Source organism: Kuraishia capsulata, genomic scaffold (assembly GCF_000576695.1).
Source record: "Kuraishia capsulata CBS 1993 genomic scaffold, Kuraishia_capsulata_scaffold_1, whole genome shotgun sequence".
NCBI lineage: Eukaryota > Fungi > Ascomycota > Pichiomycetes > Pichiales > Pichiaceae > Kuraishia > Kuraishia capsulata.
In genome coordinates, this window is record NW_019172950.1 from 2,106,050 (window position 1) to 2,133,156 (window position 27,107).

Genomic DNA, 27,107 nt, shown 5'->3' on the forward strand with positions numbered 1-27,107 from the left:
AATTGTAAGTTGAATAATTACGAAACAAATACATGCGGCATGAACTGAATACACGGAACGGAACGATTCAAACTTGAGAAAAACAGCGTCGGATAAAAACAGAGAGAAAGAACAAAAAGAACACCTTTTTTGTTGAGATCGGGCCGGTTGGAGGATGAGAAAAGAAAACAAGTTGGTCAAAGTTCGAGGCAATTCACAGCTTCAAAACTGATTTCCATAAGCTGGATACCCACTTCCAGATGAACGCCTTCCATAGTTGGTTCCACCTGGAGCAGCACCTGGAGCTCTACCGGCTTGGGCTTGGGCTAGAATACCGTACTTTCTCTTGCCACGGGTGCCTGTGACTGAAAAATCGGGGTTGTTGTTTAGCAGCGAATCTGAAATGGTATTTCTGGGCTTTGGAGGGGCTGGAGCTGCCTGTGGGGCCATCATTGGGTAGTTCTGTTGTGACATTCCCGAGCTGTAGCCCGAATTGTATGGGTTATACGCTGGTCTTTGCTGAGCAGGAGGTCCCTGAAGTACCGGCGAGTTAGTGGGGTAGTATGATGCACTGTGTGGGAAAGCTCCTTGCTGCGGCACCGGCACCGGCACCTGCTGCGCTGAATATCCTTGCTGGGGCGCAGTCTGCTGGAACGGAGGATGCTGCTGAGGCTGCTGTTGTGGGGCTGGGGCCTGGTAGTAGCGCGGGTTCACAGCCCGCTGCGAAACACTTGTGAAGTCAGATTCATCGTCTGCAATGATATCCTGACCGTCTGGCGAGACTGTAGGCTTTGTAGTGTCAACGATATCTACATCCTCGGCAAGATCAAGATCCGGATCGTTGTAAGTGTCGTATGGGTTCGCTATTTGCGGGATCAACGCCTTTGGCTGCTCTGATACAAGCGAAGTGGATGATCCTGCATTCAGAGGAACTCGCGGTTGTTGTTGGAGCGGATTGGAGTTGGTGGATCTAGTCTCTGGATCATAACCACGATTGTCGAATCTGAGACCTGAGTTACCGGCATTAGTCGGTCTTTGAGCAAATGGGTTCGTTTCCAGAGTAGCAGCAGAAGCGGGAGCTACCGCTGTTCCGGTGACAACACCAACTGTGGTCTCGTATTTATTCAAATGGTTGAAAGAACTGGAGCTCTGGTTATAGAAAGTTCCCGAGGACTGGTATGGATTAGAGAAATCGTTCAAAGACTTTTTCTCCTCTGAAGAATTCAGCGATTTTGCTGTCGCCGGCCCTTTGAAGCCAGTGCCAGTGAAGGTAGAGGCGTCATAGGACTTGTCCAAAAGATCCATTCTGTGGCCCTCCATAGGATCCATGCTGGTGAGATCATTGCTGGACTCATCTGGCGAAAGCTTCATTGCCAAAAACGCAAACACGATTGACGCAAGCGACAAGACTCCTGAACCAATAAGAAGCCAACCAGGCCATTTCATATGAGGCCAGAAGAGCAGAAAGACAACGATACATACAAGTGCAGAGGCCAGAAATGCAATCACCGTAGAGATCACCACAATCCCCCAATATGCACCGGCAGTGGTACAGCGGCGGATGTGACCCAGTGCGAGCGTAATCACTGAAATCAAACACAAACCAGCCGCGACTGGCGTTACAATCAGGATCTCTGCAAGCTTGTCACGGGCATTGTCGTTCATCTTCCAATCGGAACCGGATCCGATTTCAGACGGCTTGTAGGAAGCAGCTGCTTTGGAGCAGTTTCCCGTTGAGATTTTGCAATATCCAAAGACTCCATAGCGATAATTTGAGTACTCTGAAAGAGCCAGGCTCTTGGTCACCGGTACCGTCAAGACGGCTATCAACAAAAACGCAAATGCAACAGTTTGCGTCACCAAAGCCACGGTGTGAATACCGAAGGCCATTGGATAGAATCAGTGCCTGATTTGACAATGGACAATGAGTGTAGGTGAATCAGTGAAGCAAGCGAAAGTTTCACCCTTGGAAGCAGATATAAATAGACGCGTATCGAAGAAGAATTCAGCCGGTCAAAAAGACGTGGTAGAAAAAGAATAACTCGAAGAAAAGCGTGTTTTGAGCCAAACCAGATTACGGCAATTCAGATAATCAATGAGCAAAACCGCAAGAGCGAACGAATCAGAAATAAGGTGGTTAGGAAGAAAACAACCACAGGCCACATATTGGGGATAGAGGGCTGAGTGCAGCGTGTACCACCCCCGAAGTGGAAGTGCACGGCCACCGTGTCTGAGCCACCGCGCGGGGCTTGAATGCACGTGATGTGAGGAAACAATTTTGGGTGGGAATTTATGGTAGTCACGTGACAATGCAAGATTATGCTAGATAAGCCCGTTTTCATGTCACAGAGTAGTCAACCGTACAACTGCAAGTGGTCATTTTGGGTGAAATTCTCAGTTAAAGCTCTCTAACTTTTCTATTCAAGCTAATCAAATAATCAAACATTCAATGTTTTGTCATACAGCGCCGCACCCCGGCTCATCTTGTGTTGATGTACCATGGTCCGGGCACCATTAGAATGTACCGCTCCATGGCCTCTCTAAACCGATTCTTATACTGCTTCGGAGTGATAACGGTAGGCTCCTTTCCAGCACCACCACCACCAACGAGTCCTTTTTCCTTCACCCAACTCTCAAGCTTCTTGTCCCATGTGAATGTGCGAATACAATCAATGATACCCACCACCAGCTCGTTATTGTCTGCGTCGATTCCTATCACCAGCGAGTAGTCCATAACGTTCATCTTGGCCAGGAAAAGGGTATCATTCCAAAGAGAGGCTCGAAGAACCTTTTTGGCATGCTCACGTACAAACAAGGGCGACTCGTAAATGTACTCGACCATGTTTTCGTCCAACAACACCTCATTCTCTTTACCAGTCTGTTCAACATGACGATTACGCATGGAACCCTTCAAATCAAAGATTCGGGAGGTTTTGCGGTCATAGAAGAGATTCTCCATTATAAGAACATCCATGGTAAAACTGCGGCCATCGGCTGGATTCTTGATCTGAATTTGATAAAACCCGAAGATTTTGGCGAGAACTGTAGGTAGGTCATGGAAGAGAGCCTGCGCAAAGTACTCAAAATAGCTGGGTGCAAATCTCACAAAAGCATCAAGCTCGACAGAACTCAGTTCCTTTATTATGAAACGATCATCAAGTGTTTTCAGAAAAGCAGAGCCTGATTTTCCACCAGTGGAGTCCCACTTGACACAACGTGAGAGACTCTGGATGAAATTCTCATCGCAGCCACAATGCCTGCGGAAGGCATCAAACTGTTCTGCAAAAAATATTTTGCACGAAAGTGTGGAAATTCCTTCCTGGAACTGATACTTGAGATGGATTCCCGTCTTTTTGAGCATGGTGGTTTCTGCCTCGCAGCGAGACTCGTTGGAATTTTCAGAGCGAACAGACTTGATTTCCCCAGACTCGGAAGCAGTTGCTGCCTCCGAATCACATTCAGCAGATCTGGCCTCTTGCTGAGTTCTCATTAAAGAAAGTTTTGAGACGTAGTCAGAAGAGCTCAAGCAGAAAGCAATCAGGGAACTGGGTTCGTCCTCACGTACAATGACATCAGAGTCCACGAAGATGTGCTCCGAAGGCAACAGCGGATAGTCCAATGGTTTCCACAAAGTAGCAGACCGATCAGCCCAGAAATGTGCCAATGTCTTCATCAGCGACGTCTTCTCCTGTTCTATTGGCCCAGAGACAGAATCTTTCTTGACAGCCTCCTCTGCCGTCTTCGGAACGTTCATCTCTGGCGAGTCCTCAGAAGGACGATGGAGTCCAGCTGGTCTGATTTCTTCACCGACAGCATCCTGAACATTCTCAAACACTTTTACTAGCGGCTTAGATGCTCCAACAGGCATAGCTCTGTTTCTGTGCCTGTCCATCTTTCGTCTGTCAAGCTCTCTTTGCATCTCAAAAGCTTTGGAAAGTTCTTGGAAATTGAGCTCTTCAAACTGGTCAGTCAGTTTCTTGACCTTTCCTGGCAAACCTGGCTCAGCTTCGAGACCCAGTTTGCTGATCCCGTCTCTGGTCTTACTGCCTACCATACTGGCAGATCTTCCTCGGAGCATTTCGTGTTCAAACTCCGTGTTCAGCGGAATTGGCATTTTGAAAGCCGGTTGGATTCCAAGAGTAGGTAATGTTCCTGTTGAACTGGTGAAATGCCTGATTCCAGAAGGTCTAAAAGCTTTTGTAGGTGACGCTGAGGGACTAACTGGAAGACTAGGGCTGGAAATCTGCGATAGAGAATGGTCAGAATCGTGTTTTGATTTGGCCTCTATTTGAGACACCTTTTCTAGAACCCCCATTTTTTTGGGCTGAGAAGGCGACCCAATAGTTTCTCTTTGGGCCCTTGAGAGAGGATCTCTATTCAAAATTGACGCTTGATCTTGCTCTCCTTCTAGCTCTAGCTTGTTCTCAGTCCATTTCTCATCAGTATCCTCCATCTTCGGCTTCTCATCCTTCTCTTCTTCCATGTCATCCTTATTATCTGCAAAGAACTTGCGAAGTTGGAAAGCAGTGATTCTCGTGATATCTTTCTCAGTAGGTAGGAAATCCACAATAAATGCTTGGAAAATCTGGTCCCACTCAACGGAAAGCTCCTGAACAGACCTGATCACTGAATTCATCTGAAGATGCTTATCAACCTCTGTAGTGTTGTAGATATTGCGGGCAACAGCGCTGATCTCAGCACGTTCAGCTTCAAGTTTTTCCTTAAGCTCTTCGATCTTCTTCTGTCCAGCTTCCATCTTATCAACAGTCATACTGTCCACCTTCACTCTCGTAAGTCGTTCCAGAACACTGTCAAAGAATTTAGCTGCTTTGGCCTCCACCTGCTCGTAGCTATCCAGTTTGAGCTTAGCCAACATCTCGGGCTTCCACATGATCTTGAAACGAGGTGGAACCAGTTCCAAACACTCAATGGTAGAAAATTCGACTCTCACAGCCAGATTTTCAAGCCCAAAGTAGCGAATATGGTCTCTGTAAAAACTGTGAGGGCATGGGCCATTTACATGCATATCCTGTGACCAGAAGCTGAGCTCAAAATACTTGGCCAACGAGAACTTCCAGGAATTGTCGCTGATTGGAACCACTGGCGTTGTGGTCCTGCATTGCTTGCAATAGCTCCATGTTAAAATGCAGTGTTCCCAGCCGACCAAACGGCACGGTGAACTCTCCACAACCACATCAATTTTGCCAGAAGCGTGCACGTATGACCGATAGTGTTCCTTCAGCTGGAGACCACACCCCTCTGTACAGATATCATTCGCATGGAGACACACATGTTCTATGTATTGTCCCAAACACATGTCAGTGTCCCAGTAGTAGTCCAACTCTTGGATGAACGGACCAATGCAGGGAGTAGCGTTCTTGGTGGAAACCATGCTGTAAAGAACCACCAACGCCTGATGGGTAACGGGGTCCAAAAACTGAGCATTGCGGGTATTCCAAAGTAGTTCCCACTGCCGCATCACTGAGGCGTAGTTTGAATGTAGTAGGACACTCTTTGAGTCTCTGGTGTATTGAACAATCCTGGGTAGATCGTCCAGCCCGTTCGGCAATTTGCTGACATCTATTGTAATGCGCCAGTTTCCGAGGAGATCTATCAGGCGTTTCTTGGTGGTATTAACTTCATTCTGTGGAGCATCCAAGAGGTCTTGCCTGTGTTTTAGATCCAACTCTTTCAGTCGGCTATACTGAAGCTGGAAATCAGCAAAACACTCCTCGTTCTCTGCAATCTGCTTCTCCAAAGCCTGTAGTTTGTAAATAACATAAGGCGCCCGGAATTTCACCCAGGGAGACGTGGAAAGCAGCCTCGTCCCCAATGCGTTCTGGAAATCATGGAAGGTATTGATGGGAGTTTCGTATATGGAAACTTCTGACGTGGTGGGCAAATACTCTGGAACGATCAAGAACTCGTCGCGAAGAAGTGCAGATTCCAGCTTGATGTTGAAGACCACATAAAGCATCAGAATGGCACAGTCCTTGACTTGCCTGAGCAGTTCCATATCTCCACCCCTAATCAAAATCGTGCAACCGCTCTCCGGGGCACAACCCGTCAGAAACAGATACGTTCTCTTGATCTTCTGGAAAACAAACGTCTTCTCCTCGAACATGTCACATTGGCCGAGTTTTGGGTCAGTGGCTAGTTTGTTAATGGAAGTGACGATATTGGCCTCAGTCATCCGAGCTACTCGTTCTATGACCTGTGGTTTCAAATTCATGGCAACCGCAATACCTGCTTTGGCAAGGAGTTCGAGAGCATAGCCATTGACTGAAGACGCAGACAGCACCAAATCTGGTCTTAGAGCGGCAATTCTGCCGACAAGTTTTTTCAGGTACTCCGATTCTTGGTTGATGAGAGGATCCAAAGAAGTGAGTCGCAGCTCTGAACCTTCTTCAAACTCTATGGGAAACGTAATAACGGCAATCCTAGGACTCACTATTCTCCTCTGCATGGACTTAAGAGCCAAAACACTGGCAAAAACAACACCCTCCACAACGGAGGAGTCTTCAATCGAAGCTCCCGGTATTCTCTTCAATTTGATATACTCGGGAATATCAAAGCTCTCGCCGTTTCTGAGATCCGGATTAACCAGGATGATTGGTTTCAGAATCTCAATGAGAACCTTCTGCCATCTTTCCAGCCTCTCCACGTTTCGATCAACCAACAACTGGTGAAGAATACCTTTTGCATGAACCTCGGCAACCGATCTGAATTCCTCGGAAGCTTTGAATAGTTTCTTCGGTGAATCTTCTTCCTCTGCTCCCCCAAAGTTGAACGAACTAGAGGAAAGAGGGAAGACATTATTCATGTCGAACTGCATCGTATTGTTCTGAACCCGCGAGATGCTCTTGCTCATTCGTCTGTTCTTCATTCGGTGAAAGTTATTAGTATTCCTGTGTTTGTGCCTGTACGTTCTCGCCTGACGATCTGAAAGAGATGAACCGCTGAAGATCCTCGAAGAGCTTCTTCCGGTCTGCATCAGATTGGATGATGATCCCATCATCAACGAGGAATAAGCCTCCATGGTCTGTTCTCCGTCGCTCCGCTCGGAATCATCATCAGCATCGTCTATCATTGATAAGTTTGCATTGCTCATAGCATCTTCGTTCGTCGAGAACGGCGATTTTTCCGCTCTCAGGTCGTTTACAGGCGTGGGGGTGCCTGAGCTGTTTGTCTCGGTGCTCGTTGATGTGTATGGCTGGAAGAACTTGAATCCGGCACCAGAGTCGTCTCTGTGTCTCGTGCCAGAGTTGAACCCTCCGTTCGGATTCGCGGTATCGTTGAAAGCATTTTGGCCATGGCGATGGGTCGAATACATGGTTCCTGATCGTGTGACTCTTCCGTTGGTCGAGCTGTGGACTGAGCCCCCACGATGGAGCCCACCCACGTCAATTTCAACAGACTCACCCTTTCTGGTAGCAGGAATAGCGAGCATCGGAGGTGGTTTTGGCGGAGCACCAGTTCCAGCCTGGCTGGAGGAGTTTAGAAACATCTCCTTCGTGCTCAGCTGGTCTGGAAGGGACGGGGTCATTGACCTCGGTCTCATAGTAGAATCATGACTCTTTATAGGCCGTATAACGGTCATACTATTGTTCGTATCATCAGCCACAGACTCGTCACTTGAAGCGGCCGCGTCGTCGTATTGGTCTGCAAATTTGAGACAGTTATGGCACACTCTCATCTTGCCGGTGTAGTTGAACTTCTCCCCCGGAATGAACAAAGTACAGTTTCCGCAAAAGATCTTGCCACAAATACGGCAATGGTGTCTTCTTCTGAAGGTGTTGAAGTTCTTCTCACAAGATCCACAACTTACTGCAGAAGAGTCTTCTAACCAGTACTCTTTGCCCAAACCCGAAGTGCCTCTTTTGGCTGAGAGGTTTGACAAAAAGTTCAGCGTGAAATCACTCGATATCGACTCAGAGTCAAACACGGCGTTACTTCCCCTTGCTGCTCCAAAACTCCCGATGCTTGTATTGGGGTCTCCAGGGAAGCTCATCATGGAGCCAGAAATACTCGGCACTCTTCTGATAAGGCCCCTTCGGCTCTTTACCCCGTACACCGAAGCATTTGTAGTGTCTAAAGAAGGCTTAGTTTGAGGGTCAACGAGTATCTTGGTGGGAGAAGCACGCGGTTTCGGAGCTCTTGGTGACTGTGTCGCCAGTTTCGGCTTGACTAGTGGTCTAGTCTCGGCTCCTTGGCTCTGTAAGATGGTCGAAGTTGGTTTCGAGTCCGCTGGCAGATCCTGCATAGCATCATCTTCTTTGTCTCTGATCACCTCTTCTGGAGTATTCCTGGGTAAATCATGTATTTCTCCATCTTTCTGTGGTGAGGAAGCAACCGGAGCGGCTATGGCTGTGACACTGGATGTAGCTGCTTCGGGCGCCACTCCACTAGTCATCATCTTTATGCTGTTGACCAATCCGCTCAATCCCTGTGCTTGAGCCGGCTCCGAGATCGAATCCGAGGCCTCCCCCGGAAAAGATAGCAACTCGGACTTGGAGTCCATCATCAGTTGTGGTCGTGATGGCTGCGACGGCTGTGTCGGCTGTGACGGAGAATGCGGACTTTTTGGTGGCCTATCCGGTATGGCCTTAATGTTTAAATTTTCACACAGCGATTTCCCACACTTTTGACCAACAATACAGGTTTTCTGGCCGTTTCACGTGTTACTCACGTTGCTCAAACATCTATGCATTAGATAACAAAGGATAAACAGCGATGTGTGATAACCGTTTCACCCAGTGCACGACCTGTCAAAAAGTTTCGGCGTATTACTGTGCAGGTATGGCCAGGCGGTGTTAGGGGTTACAAATTTGGACTTATTGTTCTTTCAAAAATGAAGACCTATTTTGGGGACACGCAAATGTGTGCCTCCAAAGGCCCTTATCGGGTAAAGAAATCCTGGAGGGGGGTGGAGTGCTGAAGTATTGAACTTGGAGAAATCCGGGGTGGATTAATCCCGCGATGAGGAGGAGGCTATCAATGACGATATTCTCAAAATATCGGGCAAAGAGGGAATATTGCAGATTTGTAATGCAAAGTCGGAACACCACGGAGTCCGAGATGTTGGTAAACGAGCAACTCAACACTGCAGTTTCGGATAAACACCAATTGGAATCCTCGAAATTTCGAATTAAACGCTGGAAATGCCAAAGCGCCCAATCCAACCGCTCATACAGATGATCCGAGCTTGCTGTAGTTCCGCCCAGAAGGTCCGGCCGGGCGATCACCAAAGCCCGCCTGAAAAAATTAGTAGTGCCTATATTCCAAACCCAATTACATTATAGTGTTCATTTTACCAATCGGATTGAAGATGAACAGCATGGCCCAGCAAACCGCCAAATCAACCGCCGTACCACGGAAGTGATGTAAAAGCTATATGCCCGCTGTGGACCGAGAAATCTTCCAGGGGAATCAAAGACAATCCCGGCCTAGTACGACCCCCCTATTGGACGCATTTACCGGGGGTGTTTCGGAGTCCTACGACACTGCCATGTCAAGGAGGCTATTTGGCGTCATTCTTCACCCCACATTTGGTGCCTGATTCGGCCAATGGGATTCGCCCGCCCAAACGCTTCCGTGGGAACGGGCCTTTACTCCACTGTTCGATACGCCTTTGCTGGCAAAGCTGGGGAATTTTGGGGAGGATAGCCTTTGCAAACCCCCTCCGGCTCTCGAAAAAAAGCTTTTGCCGGGGAAGTCCTGGTGAGCGGGGGACAGTATAAAACTGTCGTGATTTCCCGGTAGTCTCCCCAGATTTGCCATTCTAGCATCAGAGTTTTGCCAATCATTTTGACTAACACTTTGAACCAACACTACTGAAGACTAAAACTCTACAAGAAAGCTACCCATTACCACAATGAAGATCGTCCTAGTTCTTTACGATGCCGGCCAACATGCCAAAGACGAGCCACGTCTTTACGGAGCCACTGAGAACGAGCTCGGAATCCGTAAGTGGCTTGAGGAGCAGGGACACACGCTGGTGACCACTTCCGACAAGGAGGGTGAAGACAGTGAGCTTGAGCGCCAGCTACCGGATGCTGATATCATCATCACCACTCCATTCCATCCAGCGTATATTACGAAGGAGAGAATCGATAAGGCACCCAAGCTCAAGTTGCTTGTAGTTGCTGGTGTCGGTTCCGACCACATTGATTTGGACTACATCAACCAATCGGGCAAGGACATCTCTGTTCTTGAGGTGACCGGCTCCAACGTGGTGTCCGTTGCCGAGCACGTTGTCATGACCATTCTGGTTTTGGTGCGTAACTTCGTTCCAGCTCACGAACAGATCATTGCTCACGACTGGGAAGTTGCCGCTATTGCCAAGGATGCTTACGACATTGAAGGAAAGGTTGTTGCCACCATTGGTGCTGGTAGAATCGGCTACAGAGTGCTTGAGAGACTGGTGCCTTTCAACCCTAAAGAGCTCTTGTACTACGACTACCAGAGCCTACCAGCAGAAGCTGAGAAGGCTGTCAATGCCAGGAGAGTTGAGAGCATCGAGGAGTTGGTTGCCCAAGCTGATATCGTCACTATCAACGCTCCATTGCACTCCGGAACAAAGGGCCTCATTAACAAGGCTTTGCTTTCCAAGTTCAAGAAGGGTGCCTGGTTGGTCAATACCGCCAGAGGTGCCATCTGTGTTGCTGAGGATGTAGCAGATGCCGTCAAGTCTGGCCAACTCAGAGGCTATGGTGGTGACGTTTGGTTCCCACAGCCGGCTCCAAAGGACCATCCATGGAGAGACATGAGAAACAAGTACGGGGCTGGTAATGCCATGACACCCCATTACTCTGGAACAACACTAGATGCCCAAGCCAGATATGCTAAGGGTACCCAAAGCATCCTGGAGTCGTTCTTCACCAAGAAATATGACTACAGACCTCAAGACGTGATCTTGCTGAACGGCAAGTACAAGACCAAGGCTTATGGTGAAAACAAGAAGTAAGCGTGATCAAGATCGAGATTGATGCGTCAAATGTGGCAATAAAGCCTTTATGCGGATTCCATGTCGTGCGGATATTCAATAACCATCCTTTATATGAAAATCAACCATGATAGTGTTATAACATCCTCTGCTCAGTAGCCTATCTCAATGTGTTACCCGCATTAGGAAGGTGGGCTGTCGGACATCACGTGATCTCCCAATCGGGAAGACAGGTTAGCCATGTCTGGCTACTTCTCCACAGACGACAGAACCCTCTTCGATCGCCCCGGCTACTTTGACATCCATCAGGTAACTCGTGCCTAAATCATTTCCGTAATTTTGGTCCGGTTGCCATTTATACCTGTGAGATTTTGAACCGAGGTATTGAGTCTGATAGTGATTGATTTAGAAAGCCTACAAGTCCTATCAAGGAGGAACGAGCAACCATAGTGGGTATTCCCTGAGCTACTAGAGAAGCCAATAACGAGGAAATAAGACCTGAAATAGAATCCTCAACAAGATGATAATATCCCGGTTCCAGAAACTTCTGCTTGTTTTTGTCTTTGTCATTGGACTTGCCAGAACAGAGTCCCTGCTGGGCTTGACGGAGAACATCGAAATAGACTCTTTTTCCGGCGGCGCTGATGGCGACGACACGGGAAAATGCCCGGTCTGTTTCAATTGCAATCTAGCAGATTTTGAATGCAAACAGTTTTCCACTTGCAATAAGTTTACAGGCAGATGTGAATGTGTGTCTGGCTTTGGTGGTGATGATTGCTCTCAGCCATTATGTGGTGGCCTAGGTGATGGAATCAACAGGCCAGGAAGAGGCGACGATCAAAAATCTTGTGCATGTGAAGATGGATGGGATGGAATCAACTGTAACGTTTGTACAGAAGATTCTGTGTGTGATTCTTTCTTGCCCGGAGATTTGAAAGGTACATGCTACCAGCAAGGAATCATCGTCAAGAACTTCCATCAGATGTGTGATGTTACCAATAAAAAGATCGTTGCAATTCTCGACGGCAAAAAGCCTCAGGTGACGTTCAATTGCAACAAGACCAGTGAGGCATGCAACTTTCAATTTTGGATTGCTGAAAAGGAGAGTTTCTACTGCGAGTTATCGAAGTGTGCTTTCGATTACAGTCTGGGTAAAAACTCCACTCACTACCAATGCGAGGAAGTATCATGCAAATGCTTGCCTGATAGAATGCTGTGCGGTGAGGCAGGGTCCATTGACATTTCTGACTTCTTGACAGAGACCATTCGGGGCCCAGGCGAATTCACTTGTGATGTTGCTAAAAGACAGTGCAAGTTCTCTGAACCGAGCATGAACGACTTGATCACGAATGTGTTTGGTGATCCTTACATCACTTTGGAATGTAACTCCGGTGAGTGTATTCATTCCAGTGAGATCCCTGGCTTTGTAACACCCGATAAACCACGCTTTTCTTGGAGACAACTGGCGACCATTGCAGGTGCAATTGTTGGTTGTGGCGTGGTCATTGGACTGGCTGCGTTTGGAGTTTCCAAGTCTCCTCTTTTTGCGACAACTGGGATATCTCTCTCGGAGAGCGACGATGATGCTGATGCGGACGCCTCTTTGCTTGCCAACGAAAGACCAGCCACATTCTCTTTTGAAAAGGTGTGTTACTCTATAAACGGAAAAGAGATTTTGAAGGATGCTTTTGGTGTTGTCAAGAGTGGAGAATGTCTCGCCATCATGGGTGGATCTGGTGCTGGCAAGACGACGTTGCTTGATATTCTTGCCGGCAAGAACAAAGGAGGCGAAAAGAGCAGCTGTCTGTACATCAATGGAGAGAAACTGACCACAAAGGAGGACCTATACCATTTCAAAAAAAACATTGGATTTGTGGACCAGGAGGACTACCTGATTCCCACACTGACAGTGTACGAGACTGTCTTGAACAGTGCATTACTGAGACTTCCAAGGAGGATGAGCTTCAAAACGAAGCACGCAAAAGTCATTCAGATTTTAGCCGAACTCAGAATTCTGCATGTAAAGGACAAGCTGATTGGTTCAGATTTTGAAAGAGGCATTTCCGGAGGTGAGAAGCGGAGAGTTGCCATTGCATGTGAGCTTGTGACATCACCTTCTATTTTGTTCTTGGATGAACCAACTTCGGGCCTGGATGCCTTCAATGCCCATAATGTTGTGGAGTCTTTGGTTCGTTTGGCTCGCGATTTCAAAAGCACCATCATCTTCACAATACACCAGCCACGCAGTAACATTGTTTCTCTTTTTGACAAACTGCTGCTTCTATCTGAGGGAAATCTCGTTTACTCCGGAGAAATGCTCAAGTGCAACGAGTTTTTCAGCTCTAACGGTTACAAGTGCCCACCCGGCTATAATATTGCAGATTATCTGATTGATATCACCTCAGAGGAGAAGTCTCCATCATCGGAGTTTTCAGAGTCATCAGCTGTTGATTTTGGATTTGAGGAAGCCACCGTACATACTGACATCCATACTCTTCCAGTTGTAACTCAGGACGAAGTGGACGATCCAACAAGTGAGTGGGAACACTATGCGGTTCATCGTGACGAGTTCAATAACTCAATTGGCCTCGCAAGGAACAGGAACAGCAAAGTCACGTCTACAATTTCCACGAAACAGGGCAAGATCAACACCATTTTCCAGAAATCCTCATTGGCTGAAGAAGTTTTGAACCAGATCAGAGACTTACAAACTGCGTATGAACAGAATTCCCGAGAGGCTTCTGTGGAAAGCGGTTCGTTCTTCAAGGTGGATCCAGGTCACGTTAAGGCTGGATTTTTCACTCAGTTGTTGATTCTGTGCTCCAGAACCTTCAAGAACTCATACCGTAACCCACGTTTGTTAATGGGTCATTACATTCTTTCCATCATCATGGGTCTCTTTTGCTCGTACCTTTACTACGATATCAAGAACGACATCTCTGGGTTCCAGAATAGATTGGGTCTGTTTTTCTTCCTTTTGACAATGTTTGGATTCTCGTGTCTCACTGGATTGCATTCGTTTTCCATTGAGCGTATTGTCTTCATCAGAGAGAGGTCGAACAACTACTACAACCCATTGAGTTACTATATCAGCAAGATCCTTTGTGACGTGATACCTTTGAGGCTTTTCCCACCAGTGATTCTTCTTGCCATTATCTACCCTCTAGTTGGCTTAGATATGCAGGAGCACAAATTTTTCAAGTGTGTGGGGATCCTGGTGCTTTTCAACCTGGCGACAGCAGTGGAGATTTTGATCATTGGCATTCTGGTTAAAGAGCCTGGTGCTGCAACAATGATTGGAGTTCTGGTATTGTTGTTCTCTCTGCTTTTTGCTGGCTTGTTCATCAATAAAGAGACCATTCCCATTCAAATCGACTGGATACAGAGTCTTTCGGTTTTCCACTACGGATACGAGGCGCTTAGTGTTAATGAAGCTAACGGCCTTACTCTCAAAGAGAAGAAATACGGTTTGGATATTGCTGTTCCTGGAGCCGTGATATTGTCGACATTCGGATTCGATGTTGGTGCAGTGAACTTCGATATGTGGTGGTTGGGTGGATTGCTTGGAGCATTCCTGGTGGTTGGCTATATTGGACTGCATTACTTTGTCTATGAAACCAGATGAGCACAAAAAGATAAAAACTAGAATTTATAATCGAAGGCAAGAAGACCTTCTTTTGTCGAAGACATATGTTGGAAGTCTACTGCTAGTGAAATAGCGCATCTATACGCGATACCGTGCGAGCTTTCAAATATTCTTTCATTAATCTTCCCGTTCTATAACATAAGTCATTCCGTTCTTTCTAGCTAAACACTGCGGTTCGCGTAGTCCTGGTCCTATACCAGTTTGCAGAGATCTATGGGCTCCACTGGACATCAACTTTTAAGGTGGACCATGCCTTTTTTGTGTTTTTCTTAAGCTCATGTTCACATTAGTCTTCCTGGCGCTTTTGTGGCCAATTCCTCGACTAATTCCTCGGCTTTGTTAGCTAACACGTTATTCTAGATCAACCTCTCCGGAGGCTCCAACTTGCGGCTTCGCATACACTGCTCAGAAGCTTCAGCGATGTCCATATTTCATATACCACCATTGATCACCTGATCACACAGAAATATCAGCTATAGCCTCTTTTCACGTTCAGCATTCAGAGTTTTTAGCATCCGCGGTATGTATTCGTCAAAGAAAGCCTCTAGCGATCCGTCTCTCCAGGTGTACGACGCTTCCTTGCCACAATAAGCAATCTCATAACCAGCGACTGCTATAAACAAACTGGACCACGCGAGCACAATTTCAGTGAAATCGTGTCCCCGTAATGCGATCTGTAGCAGCGAAAGAATAGTGGCTATGTCAGAGAGCAGCCTTTTCGGGCTCTTCTTCAGATAAAGGTCCACTGAGGGCAGTAACCTTAACACACAGTATTTAAGATATGACAGGTCATTTTCTTGCTTCGAGAAATTCATTTCTGGCACTCTCAAGCAAAGGAAAACGCGTCAAGTGCCATTCAATGCCACCCTACTCGTTGCTTAGGAGCTTCGAGCGTCTTAACCAGATCAGTAAGGTACATAATGCATGGTAGTGTAATAAGTAATTAACGTCAGGATGCTAGGCACGTTCGCAATTGGCAGACAGATGCACTACGCCTTTAGTTGTGCTTGTTTAGTGGAGAAGAGGCGTCTGTACTACAGGAAACGTGGAAACAAAAACAAATGGGTTGCTCTCATACGGATGAAGTGGCCAATAGCCTCAAGGCTCCAACGTCGGCTGATTCGGTATACAAAGATGACTGCATGTTCTGTTTCGACACAGCCTTTGACACAGACGGCCTCGATATCTGCCTGCACTGCTATCAATCTTTTTCTAGAGGCCAGCTCGACCACACTCACAAACACAGTGATATCTTTGATCATTTTTTGTTTCTCAACTACAAAAAGGTGGCCAAACCAAAATCTGAGCGGGATGAACAACCATTGAAGATGGCCAAGCTGGAGATTCGCGAAGAAACAGAGAGCGAGCTGTTCGATGTTAAGACCTCTCTCTACTGTTCCCAATGCGACCAGGAGATTGATGAAATTCCACCAAATGTGTCGGTAGTGATGCAGGCTGTTTTGAAGGCAACTTCGTCTGAAAAGAAAGATGAAATCAAATCTTGGGAGCAGGAGATAGTGCCTTGTCAACACGCTTTTGACATTGCTCAGCATCCTCTGGCCGGCGTGGATCTCACACACTGCACTCAGTGCGACTTGAAAGAGAATCTGTGGATTTGTATCACATGTGGTGCTCTTGGATGTGGCAGGGCCCAATTTGGAGGTGTTCCGGGCAACTCGCATGCTCTTGCTCATTATCAAAACTGCGAAAGTCACCCAATTGCCGTTAAACTGGGATCTTTGTCTACCACCTCGGCAGACTGTTTTTGTTATGCCTGCAATGATGAGGTCAAAATTCCGGAGTTGCCCCAGCTTTTGAGTACGTTTGGCATAAACATAGACAGTTACGTGAAGACAGAGAAGAACCTCACAGAATTGCAGATTGAGCAAAACGTTAAATGGGACTTCAACATGGACAGACAAGACGGTGCATCTTTGGAACCCCTGTTTGGACCTGGGTTTACTGGTTTGAAAAACATGGGCAATTCATGCTATCTTTCCAGTGTGTTACAAGTCCTGTTTTCGACACCTGCATACCAGACTGCATTCGCAACTTCACAGGGTGTACCGGATGAATGTCTGATCAACCAAAACCCAGCGCATGATCTTGAGACTCAGCTATACAAAGTGAGCGATGGGTTGCTGTCTGGTCGTTATAGTGTTCCTGATGAGAGTACTTCAGAAACTATCAAATACCAGAAGGGAATCAAGCCTTCTGGACTGAAGTCTCTTATTGGAGAAGGCCACCCGGAATTCTGTACTATGAAGCAACAGGATGCATTTGAGTTTTGGTTGTATCTTACGGATAAGGTAGACCGGCTTTTCAAGGATCAAAAGTCTCCCAACGTTCCTTTCAAGTTCGTTATCGAGAATAAGCTTAAGTGCACCAAATGTGGTGGAGTAAGACTCTCCAAGGAGCTCTCCGAGGTGGTGAGTCTTGCTGCTGACTCAAAATACAATATTGTCAATGATGAAAAAGTTTACGAGCCAATCTCCTTTGACGATGTTATGAAGAATTTTGGTGATTCCGAGCAGATCGAATACAGATGTCCCCAATGCCAATCGAATGAACTGGCCACCAAGTCTTCTGGGTTCCTGACTTACCCTGATATTCTGATACTGAATCCTCAACGAATCAAGCTAGAAAATTGGGTCCCCACAAAGACTCAAGTGCCCATAGTGTACTCCAACCCACTTGACTTATCTCCCTACAAGGCACCGGGAATGCTTCCAGGTGAAACTGAACTTCCAGAAACAGACGAAAGCGAAGATGGAAAGTTCATTCCCAACGAAACGGCCATGGACCAACTCGTTTCTATGGGGTTTTCAGAAAACAGGGCGACCAAAGCGCTCTTCAACACGGACAACTCGGATGCAGACTCGGCAATGAATTGGTTATTCCAACATATCGAAGATGCAGATATCGATGATCCGTTTGTGGAAGTACCTAGGAAATCCTCATCTGCTAAGAAGGAGGATGTTGACTCCTTGATAGCCATGGGTTTCTCGAAGCAACTTGCGGAAAAGGCACTACTTGTTAGTGCTGGTAACCTCGAAGCGGCCGTGGAATGGGTTTTTGCGAATCCAGATGATGACGGCTCTATTGAGGAAGAGGAAACCAAGAAGCCTAATGATCTCATCACTGAGCTCACGAGTACAGCAACAACTGCCACTCCAAAGTATCACTTGAAAGCTGTAATCTGTCACAAAGGAACGAATGTCAACTCCGGTCATTATGTTGCCTTCATCAGACGCATTGTCAATAACGTTGAGCAGTGGGTGTTGTTCAACGATGAGAAAGTGGTGCTATCTGATGGAGATTCGTCCTTGGAGGATTTGGAAAAGAGAGGTTATATCTACGTTTTTGAAAAAGAGAAATCGATGTATTAGCATTGGGAACGAATGCGAAAGGGCATATGAGCAACTAAGCAAAGGCGAATCTTTGCATAAAACGTGCCTGGAATGGTGCAAAATTGGGTTGTGAAACCCTAGGTAGCAAAAGGTGGAAATGGTGGGAAACATGTCAAAATAGTCATCAGAATTATCTGCAATTGAAATGGAGAGGTTGAGGATATTCCAAAGATTGGAGAGTTTCATGGAAGGCTCAAAGGCTTCCTTCAAGTGGTTGTTTCAAGCTTCTGCAACCTCTCTTTCAACTCCTCATTTTCAGCCTTGAGAAGCCCGATCTGGATATCCTTTTGCTTGGACCTTCCGAAACTAAGCATCTTGGCCATTTCATCGTTCTCCTCAGTGAGGATCTTCATCTTGGTGAATATTTTGTGTGCCATCTCCTGCTCATCGTAACGGCCAGTCCTGGTTGCAGCGCCTGGGTTTGGATTGAGCGCAATAGCAGTTAATACGGTTTCGAGTCTCATCTCAGCGTCCCTTGCCTTCTCTTCGAGAAGCTGGATCTGTGACTGTTTGTCATCCTTCCCAGCCTTCCCAGTAATATCTGCCCCAGATGACTGGATTATGTTACGGAGAACTTCAATTTCGGTGCAGAGTGACTCGATGGTAGAATCCTTCAGTTTTAGTTCCATCCGGTACCTAGTGACTTCGTCAACGGGAGAAGACTCGTATGACTTCCCATACTGCTCTCGCTTATAAGCGTCAGAAGTGGCAAACGTCGGCGTGTTTCCCCATTGGTACTTGCCCTCTCGTGATTCCAAGAGACCAGAAGACCCACCCGAATCGTTGATTCTCAAATTGGGAAATTTGAGTCCCATGGTTTCGAAAGGGGTGTTGATTGGTCCTAATGGCGTGGCTGAGGCAGCTGAACTAGAGCCACGTCTGGCATTTGATCTGGGCCAATTGGTGGTTCCATGGTATTGCTGGGCTTGACCATAAGTTTGCGCCTGGCCCTGGCTTTGAGCCTGACTCTGGATCTGGCCCTGCGATTGGGAGGCGTAGTAGTCGTCGTACTTTCGATGGTATGCCATTGGCGACCCTTGTGACTTCATTGGGGTAGAGAAGTCCATTTTCTGACCAGCGGTGACTGGGTTCGATCCCGAAAACTCTGAGCCATAGGTCGAGGCCGATGTGTCGGCAGAGTTGGATCTCAGCATGGGACTCTGGAGCTAAGACTGGTGTAATCGACCTTGTCTCCTTGTTTCGTGACAGAAGGTGAACTGCATCAGGACTATGGCGTACGCACGTCAGACATGTTTGGGACCGGGTCGTGGAAGGACAGGTTTGGAATTGCTGCACGACCCAAATGAGAGTGCTCACAAAAAAAAAAGTCTAAAACGAAAAATTAAACTTGTTTTGTCCTTCGTAAATGCAGAGTATTATGCATAGCTGTAGCAGAAATACCATGCATAGTAACCGTTCGTCCGACCTATTACTTGTGGCATGATTTCGGATAGGGGGGTAGTTCAGTCTAGCGATTTTACACTGTAGCCTAAGAGGCATGAGCCGCACTTTTGAAATACCATATTTAACAAAGCCGTAACTGTCCTGTTTCAGGCTTATTTTTGACTCCTTCTCGCCTTGACCGCCCCAGCAAGCATCTTCAACACATCCACAGTCTCATCCCAGCCGATACAGGCATCTGTGATGGAACAACCGTACTTGAGGCCTTCCTTTCCTTCAGCAGGAACGTCCTGTCTGCCTTCGCAAATGTTGGACTCAATCATAAGACCACAAATAGCGTTCTCACCTTGGCCCATCTGCCTGGCAATTTCAGCAGCGACCTTAGGCTGGTTTCTATGATCTTTGTTGGAGTTTCCGTGGGAACAATCAACCATGATTCTTCTTTCCTGTCCATCGACGTTTGCTTTACTAGCAAGTTCAGCCTTGGCCTTCTTCACACTTTCCTCGTCAAAATTCGTACCCGACTTTCCTCCTCTCAAGATTACAAAAGTGTCCTTGTTACCTTCAGTACCAACAATGGCGACGATTCCCGGTTTCGTCACACTCAAGAAGTGATGAGGATGAGATGCCGCGCGCATGGCATCAATAGCAACTCCTAGCGAACCATCGGTTCCGTTCTTGAACCCAACAGGGAAGGACAATCCGGAAGCCAACTCTCTGTGAAGCTGCGACTCAGTTGTTCTGGCACCAATGGCACCAACAGAGAAGAGATCAGAGAGGAATTGAGGCGAGATTGTGTCGAGCATCTCACCCGCAATGGGCAACTTTTCAGTCAACTTGCAGAAGAGTTCCCTCGAAATCCTTAGACCCTTGTTAATCTTGAAAGAGCCATCAATATCAGGATCATTGATGAGACCCTTCCATCCAACGGTGGTTCTTGGTTTCTCGAGATAAGCTCTCATCACTATGTGAAGCTCACCTTTGAGCTCCTCGTTTAGCTTGTAAAGTCTGTCACAGTAATCAAGCGCAGCAGATGGATCGTGAATAGAGCATGGACCAATAACAATCAGCAGTCTGTCGTCCTCACCCGTCAGGATTTTGCAAGCATCCTCACGGCCCTGGTAGATGATTCTCTCGGACTTGGTGGTGAGAGGAAACTCGTGTTGAAGCAAGTCTGGGGGAGTCAGGGGGTTGTAGCCCTTAATTCTCCAGTCTTCGAGTCTGGTTCGGTCACCAACGTGCTCGTTCTCAATGAACATTTTTGGGGTGTCAGCAACCTGAAAAGAGTTAGTAATGGTGATCGTTTGATAGGTTGAAGGGTTGTTCCATATTTCCTTGCTCTGTATTCTTTAGTAATATCCGAAAAGGGAAATTGATGTTGGCACGTCGTATGTCATAGATTACCCACGTGCAAATGTTTTTGACCAGAATTTGGGATATGACTTCGAGGAAAAAGGCGGTAATTCCTAGGATTTCACAAAATTATCACTTGATTCTCAGAATATGGGAACTAGATCGTGCAACTATCCCGTCGTTGCGGTTCGCTCTCGGATGTAAACCTGACATCTCGGATAAATGCATCTCGAGTGATCGGAAGCAGACTGAACCGAGAGAAAACCGGTGGAAATCAAACTTGAACAACAGAAACAAATTCATTCATGGTATACCGTAAATTTTCATATACTTACTGGCATTTTTGTAGTAGTAAGTCTTGGAAACTGATACCAGAAAGAAGGCCAAAGAGCAGAACCCGCGATGACTCTTAGCATCCGAAGTGGTTCGTCAGAAAATTTTGTCCTGCAAGAGAATTTCGAATCTGCGCACGACCTGCATATACTCACGTGACACGAATCACTCCCGATTTGGCGTTTTTCAGGGTCCAAGAACATGATATGAGTTGGTTCTCTATGTACAAAGATATTTAATGACAGGTTAAACCCACTCTAGATATTCCTGACCGAATTGACTGCCCTTAGTCTTTCTCTCGACTATGCTCTTAACCTTGTGGATCACACCGTTCTTTCCTCTGTACTTAGTGTCGAAGTACTTGAGTGTTTCCTTGAGAGTGACTGAATACTTGCGGTTAGAATCGTCAGCTCCCTTTATGTAAGCTTCCACCTCAGCTTGTGTGGGAAGACCCATATTGTGAGGGTAGGCAACGTATGAGACGTTGTTGAATCTGTCAATGAACACATCGTCCAGATCAACGGCTGATTCTGAAGACTCCTGGGAGAGCTTTTCAGATGGTGTCTTGATAGCAGATGTATCCAATGATATCAGTTCCTCAATGAGACTAGAAGGAACAGATTCAACATCGGGAAACTTGAAGTTGGCGATCTTGTCCTCTGGGTTTGTCGACTTTTTGTTGATCAGTCTCTTAAGAATAGCCTCGTTGAAATCAGTTTCGCCCCCGACCATCATCTTAGATGCAAGTTTGAGCTCATTGCTTATGGCGTCATAAATTCCAGCCTTAGAGGACTTTTGAAGCATGGCAAAACAGAGCTTCAGTGAGATTGGCGACTTTGTACTTAGTTTTTCAATAGTTTGGAGGGCAAATTCAGAGCCATCCTCTCTCAGATTACGCAGGATCTCTTCAACAGACTTGTTCTTGAGTCCGAAACACTTTTCAATCACATCCAGCTGCTCGGTCGAGTACTTGAATTGATGGCCTTGGGGAACGGCATCTGAGAAGGACTCTATAGCCTGGTTAATCACGGGGTACAGATCAGTGTGGGATTGCTCGCCTTCTGTGTTCGAAAGCTCCGCAACTTGCAAACCTCCAAGCGTCTCAACCAGTTGCTGAGACCTCTCCGAGGGAACGAAATGAGTTCCAAATCCTGCAAGATAAGTATCGTATCCCACCAATTCATCTCCAGTTAATGCGAGGTAAACTCCTAGGTTTCCATCCATTCTGCTCAAGTAGAAGGTGGTTCCTACATCGCAGAAGAAACCAATGTTGGTTTCGGGCATGGCAAACCTCGTCGTCTCGTCGACAACCCTGAATGGAGTGTGCACCGAAAGTCCCACGCCACCACCCATGACGATTCCGTTGACGAGCGAAACAATTGGCTTCGAATACGTGGCCAACAGATAATTGAGGTTGTATTCCCATTCAAAGAATCCTACCGAAGCGGCAGTGTTCCCTGTTAGGTTCTGCTTAGCACATTCGATCACATCACCACCCGAACAGAAAGCCTTGGGGACAGAGGAGTTTATAACGATAATGCTGTTGGAGTCGGACTTGGCAAAAACCAGCAGTCTCTGCAAGATCTGTTTGCACATGGAGGTGCTAAGAGCATTCAACTTGGCGGGCCTGTTCAAGGTGATCACGCGGGCATCGTTGCGGACATTGAACAAGACATCGTTGATTTCACTTTGGGGCACCGCAATGGAGTCCAGGTTTATCTGTCTGACTGGACCGGAAGACGTGTGGAACATCCTTTCTACCTGGAAGAGACGGTTCATTGCCCTCTTGCCAGCCGATAACATTGGAGAGTGATGAGTGTGAGTTTTGGAGAGGGTGGAATCGACAGAAGAGAGTTATGAAGCCGGAAGTCAGAGCGGGGTAAGGGGTGGAAATACTCCGTAAAAGGCTAAAGTATGGACAAGTGTGGAACCCCGGGTTGAGTGTCTAGTTAGCCTGTGCGTTGGACGAATGGAGGTCAATGGAGGGGTTTTTTTTCAGGCGTGCAAAATGGGAGGTACACGATAAAGTAGTGGGCTACTCAGAATATATATTACCAAGGCTGTGCATCGGTCGGGGCCTGGAAGAGATCTTAAATGGCACCACTGAAGCTTCATTGTATTTCCCAACGTCTCTTTTTGATAGCTCCGTTTGCTTGCTTTGGTGCTGACAGAATATTCAAATCTCATATATATCTATATTTGTTTGTCAATGTCAGTTCTCAACAAAAGATCCAATACCGTCCACCACACGACTCCGCCTGCGCTGGACACGGCCGATCTAGGTCCGCAGTTTGAGTTCTACTGGACTCGCGAAAAAGACCCCCATAGTGTGAGGAGAAAGCAGATCATAGCAAAGCACCCGGAAGTGTTAAAGCTGTGTGGACATGAGCCAAAGACGAAGTGGATATCGCTCGGAGTTGTGCTTACTCAGCTATCGTTAGCCTATGCTCTTCGCGATTGCCATAACGGATGGTTGTTTTTTGCGACTGCCTACATTATCGGTGCCACGGCTAACCAAAATTGTTTCCTGGTTATCCACGAACTATGTCACAATCTGGGATTCAAGAAACCTTTGCACAACAAGCTGTTTTCCATAGTATCCAACATCCCTATTGGTATCCCTTACAGTGCTTCGTTCCAGCCTTATCATCAGCTTCACCACAAGTTCCTCGGTGATGAACTGTTTGACACAGATCTTCCAACCCACTTTGAGGCGCTCGTTCTGTCGAATGTCCTTGGAAAAGCGTTTTTTGCGACGTTCCAGATCTTTTTCTATGCTCTGCGCCCCATGTTCATCACGCAGATCAAGTTCACATATATTCATCTTGTGAATGTGGCAGCTCAGATATTCGTTGACTACTTGATGGTTACTTACTGGGGCTGGAAATCCCTCGGATATCTCGTTCTCAGCTCCTTTCTGGCTGGTTCTTTGCACCCTTCTGCTGGCCATTTCGTCGCAGAACACTATCTAATGGACCCACCTAAAGGGTACCGGAAGTTTGAGGATGTGGCTCCGCTAGAGACTTACTCCTACTACGGAATACTGAACTTTTTCACGTGGAACGTGGGGTACCACAACGAACATCACGACTTTCCGTTCGTGGCGTGGTCGCAGCTGCCGAAGCTGCGTGAGATAGCATCAGAATTCTATGATGGACTTCCCCAACACGAGTCCTGGTGTCTTGTAATCTGGAATTTCGTTTTTGACAAGAACGTCTTGATGTACAACAGAGTCAAGCGTCAAAACAAGGATGCATCGTTGAAGCATAAAGTGAAGCTTGATGAAAACTGAAAGGGACGTACGAGGAGAGCAAGACTCAGGGAAGAACTGACAGGAAAACTTACACGGTGATTAAGAAGACTGATTTAGTTAAAAATGCATAGACTTATAAAAACGTCATACCCAGTACCGAAATATGTCTCTCCAAAACGAGCGGACAGACGTTCTACCTCGTAAATGCCCTCGCCGTCTCCCCGGAACAGTCCTTGTCTAATTAATAATCGCACGTCCCACTTGTTTTCCTGGCGGCCTCGAAGGGATATTTACTGATCTGTTTAATAAAGGCCTTGATCACCAGGCTGAAAGACACAAGGATATTCGCCATGGCAAAACTGTTCAACAACTACTACTTCCTGCTGCCATATTACATGTTGACCGGTGTGGAGGCGTTCTTACTGCGTGAGTAATGCAAAAAAGGCATGCACAATCATCTTAACAGGGTACTAACATTAGACTTTTCAGACTCCTTGGTCGCTGTTGGTTGGGTAGTTGTTGGCTACTGTATCTACACGTTTATTCCCCATATACAGTCTCTGTCTTCGAAAGCTCTCGCCTTCTAAGCGCGCCACTGGGGATTAAACTCCACGATCTTTGGCAGTCGTCATGTTCACCACGATGCATGCCTAATGTACACTGAGCCGTTGCTCCTTATTCAATCTTTGTCCGGAAGCCTCCATATTGAGCCGGAAACGCATGGTATTGGTATTTCACGTTCCTTTATATATCCGTTTATTCCTTCGTTTAGCTAGAACTGTTGTCAATAGAGCAGTCTTTATGGAGCTTTGTAGGTATATTATTCGATAGTGCGAATGCAGCTGACTCACCATCTCCTATCTGCTTCTAACTATCATCTCTATCTTCAATTGTTTCCTCTACCATCTTCGTCATATCTTCTCTGGAGAGCTCTCTCCTAAGCGTGTTTCCCGACGACTCTTGAGGAGTTTGGACAAAAGACTCATGCTTCGAGTCGCCCTTTGGCTCTACCCTGAGTGTATCACCTTCTCCAAAATCTATGAGATCACCATAATTCTCTTTTCCTATCGTGGGAACTGGGAAACTGAGCGAGGTTGAGGAGAACTGGGAGTTGTGCGAGGAATGACTGTGTTGTTTGCTGGAAACCGACACTGGCACATTGACTGGAGTTTGGGACCGAATGGGTCCATTCGACGCAGGCGCATAGTCAGCAGTAGAGCCTGCAATTGGAAATGGATTCCGAGAATGTGGCCGTGGTACCGGTGAAGTAGGCCTTGATCCCAGTGATGCCGGGTAGAAATCGCCGGTATTCACTCCAACGACAGTTGGACCCAGAAGTGGCGAGGCTGAAGGACTTAAAAGGATCTCCGGGTACTGCGAAGCAACTAGTCCCGGAGAAACTGGTATCATCATGGGAGAAACAGCTTGCATGTCTGGTGAAGCATTCTCTAAGTGGAATTGCGGCGCTTCAAGATATGCTGGTTGGGAATCTGGTAATTTTCGTGCTTCTTGCTGTGGAGCAGGCTGATGGACCTCAGTTTGAGTCACGGTGATATGTCCCTGGCTCTTCTCATTCTCCTCATCTTCGCTTTCGGCAGAAGGATCCTCAGACCTGCTCGAGACCTTCAGAAGGTGTGACGTTGGCTGAGGTGTTTGCGCAGCAGAAGGAACGTACTGTCTATGGTAATAACCACCTGCGGTATTGAGGTCTTCCTGGAATACCATTGGTTGTTGCTGCTCTGGGAAGAGGGACTGAGGCTTCAGTTCTATCGAGAACTTGTATTCGCCGCGACCGAAAATATCCTTGAGTCCAATTTCCTCCTTTGGAATGTTTAATTGCCGAGAAACTTCCACAACTATCTGATAGATGTTGGGTCTCTCATTCAGATCAGCTTGCAGCATTCCAGCGATCAAACTGAGAAGGTTTTTGGAGTATATTGGCTGCGGGCTGAACTGATAGCATGCGTGAAGAATCGCAAATTCTCCTCCAATGTGCTCAAAAGGTGTAAAGTAATAGCACAACTTGTATAAGAAGATTCCCAGAGCCCAGATGTCTGCCTTGTCGCCAATCGGCTTCAATTGATAAAGATCTATCATCTCTGGAGCCCTGTACTGGGGCGTAGTTTGGTGCAAAATGTCATTATTCAACAGTTGAAACTCCTGAAACGTTTTGGGAACTCTTAATGGTGGTGATGTCGAACCAAAGTCGCACAGTTTGAATCGGTGATTTGCATCTATCAGCACGTTTTCGATTTTGATGTCCCTATGGATCAACCCCATGCTATGCATATGGTAAACAGCCCGCGAGACATCATACAAAATCGTCAAAATCTCGGTCTCCACGAGCTTAGTCTTTAGTCGTGCATTCATGAAGTCTAATAGCGATTTGTTCGCACATAGTTCCATCAAAACATACACCTCATAGGAAGCCGAGTTGGGGATCCTGGAGGCATGAGAGTCGTAGTACTTAACAATTTCGTCACATCCACTCAATTTTTGCATCACCTCCACCTCAGCCCTCAGCTGTGTCAATCCGTTCTTGTCTGGAACAATCACTCTTTTTAGACACGCGATATCGCTGCCTTGTTCGATGGGGTTAATCCTGCATTGGTAGATCTGGGCAAACCCTCCTTCAGAGATGTACTTCTCCACGGTGACCGTATGCTGACCAACGGTCAGTCTCGTTCCAGGGAGCAGTTTACTTAGTTTTGTTGCCATATGAAAGTTTCAGCAGCAGAGTTGACGCAGAATTGCTGCTTGCGGAGAGCTATAATACACGACAAGTTC

At 46.8% G+C, this 27,107-nt stretch overlaps 11 protein-coding genes across 11 annotated transcripts; 4 read left to right on the forward strand and 7 right to left on the reverse strand.

The window, feature by feature from the left end:
* Nucleotides 1-201: 201 nt before the first annotated feature.
* On the reverse strand, nucleotides 202-1,869 carry KUCA_T00001145001 (uncharacterized protein; the record flags this gene model as incomplete). Its single annotated transcript, XM_022605753.1, has 1 exon — nucleotides 202-1,869. The coding sequence occupies one exon, from the start codon at nucleotides 1,867-1,869 to the stop codon at nucleotides 202-204; it is 1,668 nt and encodes a 555-aa protein (XP_022457190.1).
* A 589-nt stretch (nucleotides 1,870-2,458) lies between these two features.
* Nucleotides 2,459-8,503, reverse strand: KUCA_T00001146001 (uncharacterized protein; the record flags this gene model as incomplete). Its single annotated transcript, XM_022605754.1, has 1 exon — nucleotides 2,459-8,503. The coding sequence occupies one exon, from the start codon at nucleotides 8,501-8,503 to the stop codon at nucleotides 2,459-2,461; it is 6,045 nt and encodes a 2,014-aa protein (XP_022457191.1).
* Nucleotides 8,504-9,853: 1,350 nt separating this feature from the next.
* On the forward strand, nucleotides 9,854-10,945 carry KUCA_T00001147001 (uncharacterized protein; the record flags this gene model as incomplete). Its single annotated transcript, XM_022605755.1, has 1 exon — nucleotides 9,854-10,945. The coding sequence occupies one exon, from the start codon at nucleotides 9,854-9,856 to the stop codon at nucleotides 10,943-10,945; it is 1,092 nt and encodes a 363-aa protein (XP_022457192.1).
* A 499-nt stretch (nucleotides 10,946-11,444) lies between these two features.
* KUCA_T00001148001 (uncharacterized protein) lies at nucleotides 11,445-14,549 on the forward strand (the record flags this gene model as incomplete). The annotated part of the gene is made up of 1 exon (XM_022605756.1): nucleotides 11,445-14,549. The coding sequence occupies one exon, from the start codon at nucleotides 11,445-11,447 to the stop codon at nucleotides 14,547-14,549; it is 3,105 nt and encodes a 1,034-aa protein (XP_022457193.1).
* A 494-nt stretch (nucleotides 14,550-15,043) lies between these two features.
* On the reverse strand, nucleotides 15,044-15,385 carry KUCA_T00001149001 (uncharacterized protein; the record flags this gene model as incomplete). The annotated part of the gene is made up of 1 exon (XM_022605757.1): nucleotides 15,044-15,385. The coding sequence occupies one exon, from the start codon at nucleotides 15,383-15,385 to the stop codon at nucleotides 15,044-15,046; it is 342 nt and encodes a 113-aa protein (XP_022457194.1).
* A 246-nt stretch (nucleotides 15,386-15,631) lies between these two features.
* Nucleotides 15,632-17,959, forward strand: KUCA_T00001150001 (uncharacterized protein; the record flags this gene model as incomplete). The annotated part of the gene is made up of 1 exon (XM_022605758.1): nucleotides 15,632-17,959. One exon carries the CDS (start codon nucleotides 15,632-15,634, stop codon nucleotides 17,957-17,959), a length of 2,328 nt encoding a protein of 775 aa, XP_022457195.1.
* Nucleotides 17,960-18,186: 227 nt separating this feature from the next.
* KUCA_T00001151001 (uncharacterized protein) lies at nucleotides 18,187-19,134 on the reverse strand (the record flags this gene model as incomplete). The annotated part of the gene is made up of 1 exon (XM_022605759.1): nucleotides 18,187-19,134. The coding sequence occupies one exon, from the start codon at nucleotides 19,132-19,134 to the stop codon at nucleotides 18,187-18,189; it is 948 nt and encodes a 315-aa protein (XP_022457196.1).
* A 402-nt stretch (nucleotides 19,135-19,536) lies between these two features.
* KUCA_T00001152001 (uncharacterized protein) lies at nucleotides 19,537-20,640 on the reverse strand (the record flags this gene model as incomplete). Its single annotated transcript, XM_022605760.1, has 1 exon — nucleotides 19,537-20,640. One exon carries the CDS (start codon nucleotides 20,638-20,640, stop codon nucleotides 19,537-19,539), a length of 1,104 nt encoding a protein of 367 aa, XP_022457197.1.
* Nucleotides 20,641-21,313: 673 nt separating this feature from the next.
* On the reverse strand, nucleotides 21,314-22,870 carry KUCA_T00001153001 (uncharacterized protein; the record flags this gene model as incomplete). Its single annotated transcript, XM_022605761.1, has 1 exon — nucleotides 21,314-22,870. One exon carries the CDS (start codon nucleotides 22,868-22,870, stop codon nucleotides 21,314-21,316), a length of 1,557 nt encoding a protein of 518 aa, XP_022457198.1.
* A 406-nt stretch (nucleotides 22,871-23,276) lies between these two features.
* KUCA_T00001154001 (uncharacterized protein) lies at nucleotides 23,277-24,359 on the forward strand (the record flags this gene model as incomplete). Its single annotated transcript, XM_022605763.1, has 1 exon — nucleotides 23,277-24,359. One exon carries the CDS (start codon nucleotides 23,277-23,279, stop codon nucleotides 24,357-24,359), a length of 1,083 nt encoding a protein of 360 aa, XP_022457199.1.
* Nucleotides 24,360-25,187: 828 nt separating this feature from the next.
* On the reverse strand, nucleotides 25,188-27,038 carry KUCA_T00001155001 (uncharacterized protein; the record flags this gene model as incomplete). The annotated part of the gene is made up of 1 exon (XM_022605764.1): nucleotides 25,188-27,038. One exon carries the CDS (start codon nucleotides 27,036-27,038, stop codon nucleotides 25,188-25,190), a length of 1,851 nt encoding a protein of 616 aa, XP_022457200.1.
* Between the last annotated feature and the right edge of the window lie 69 nt (nucleotides 27,039-27,107).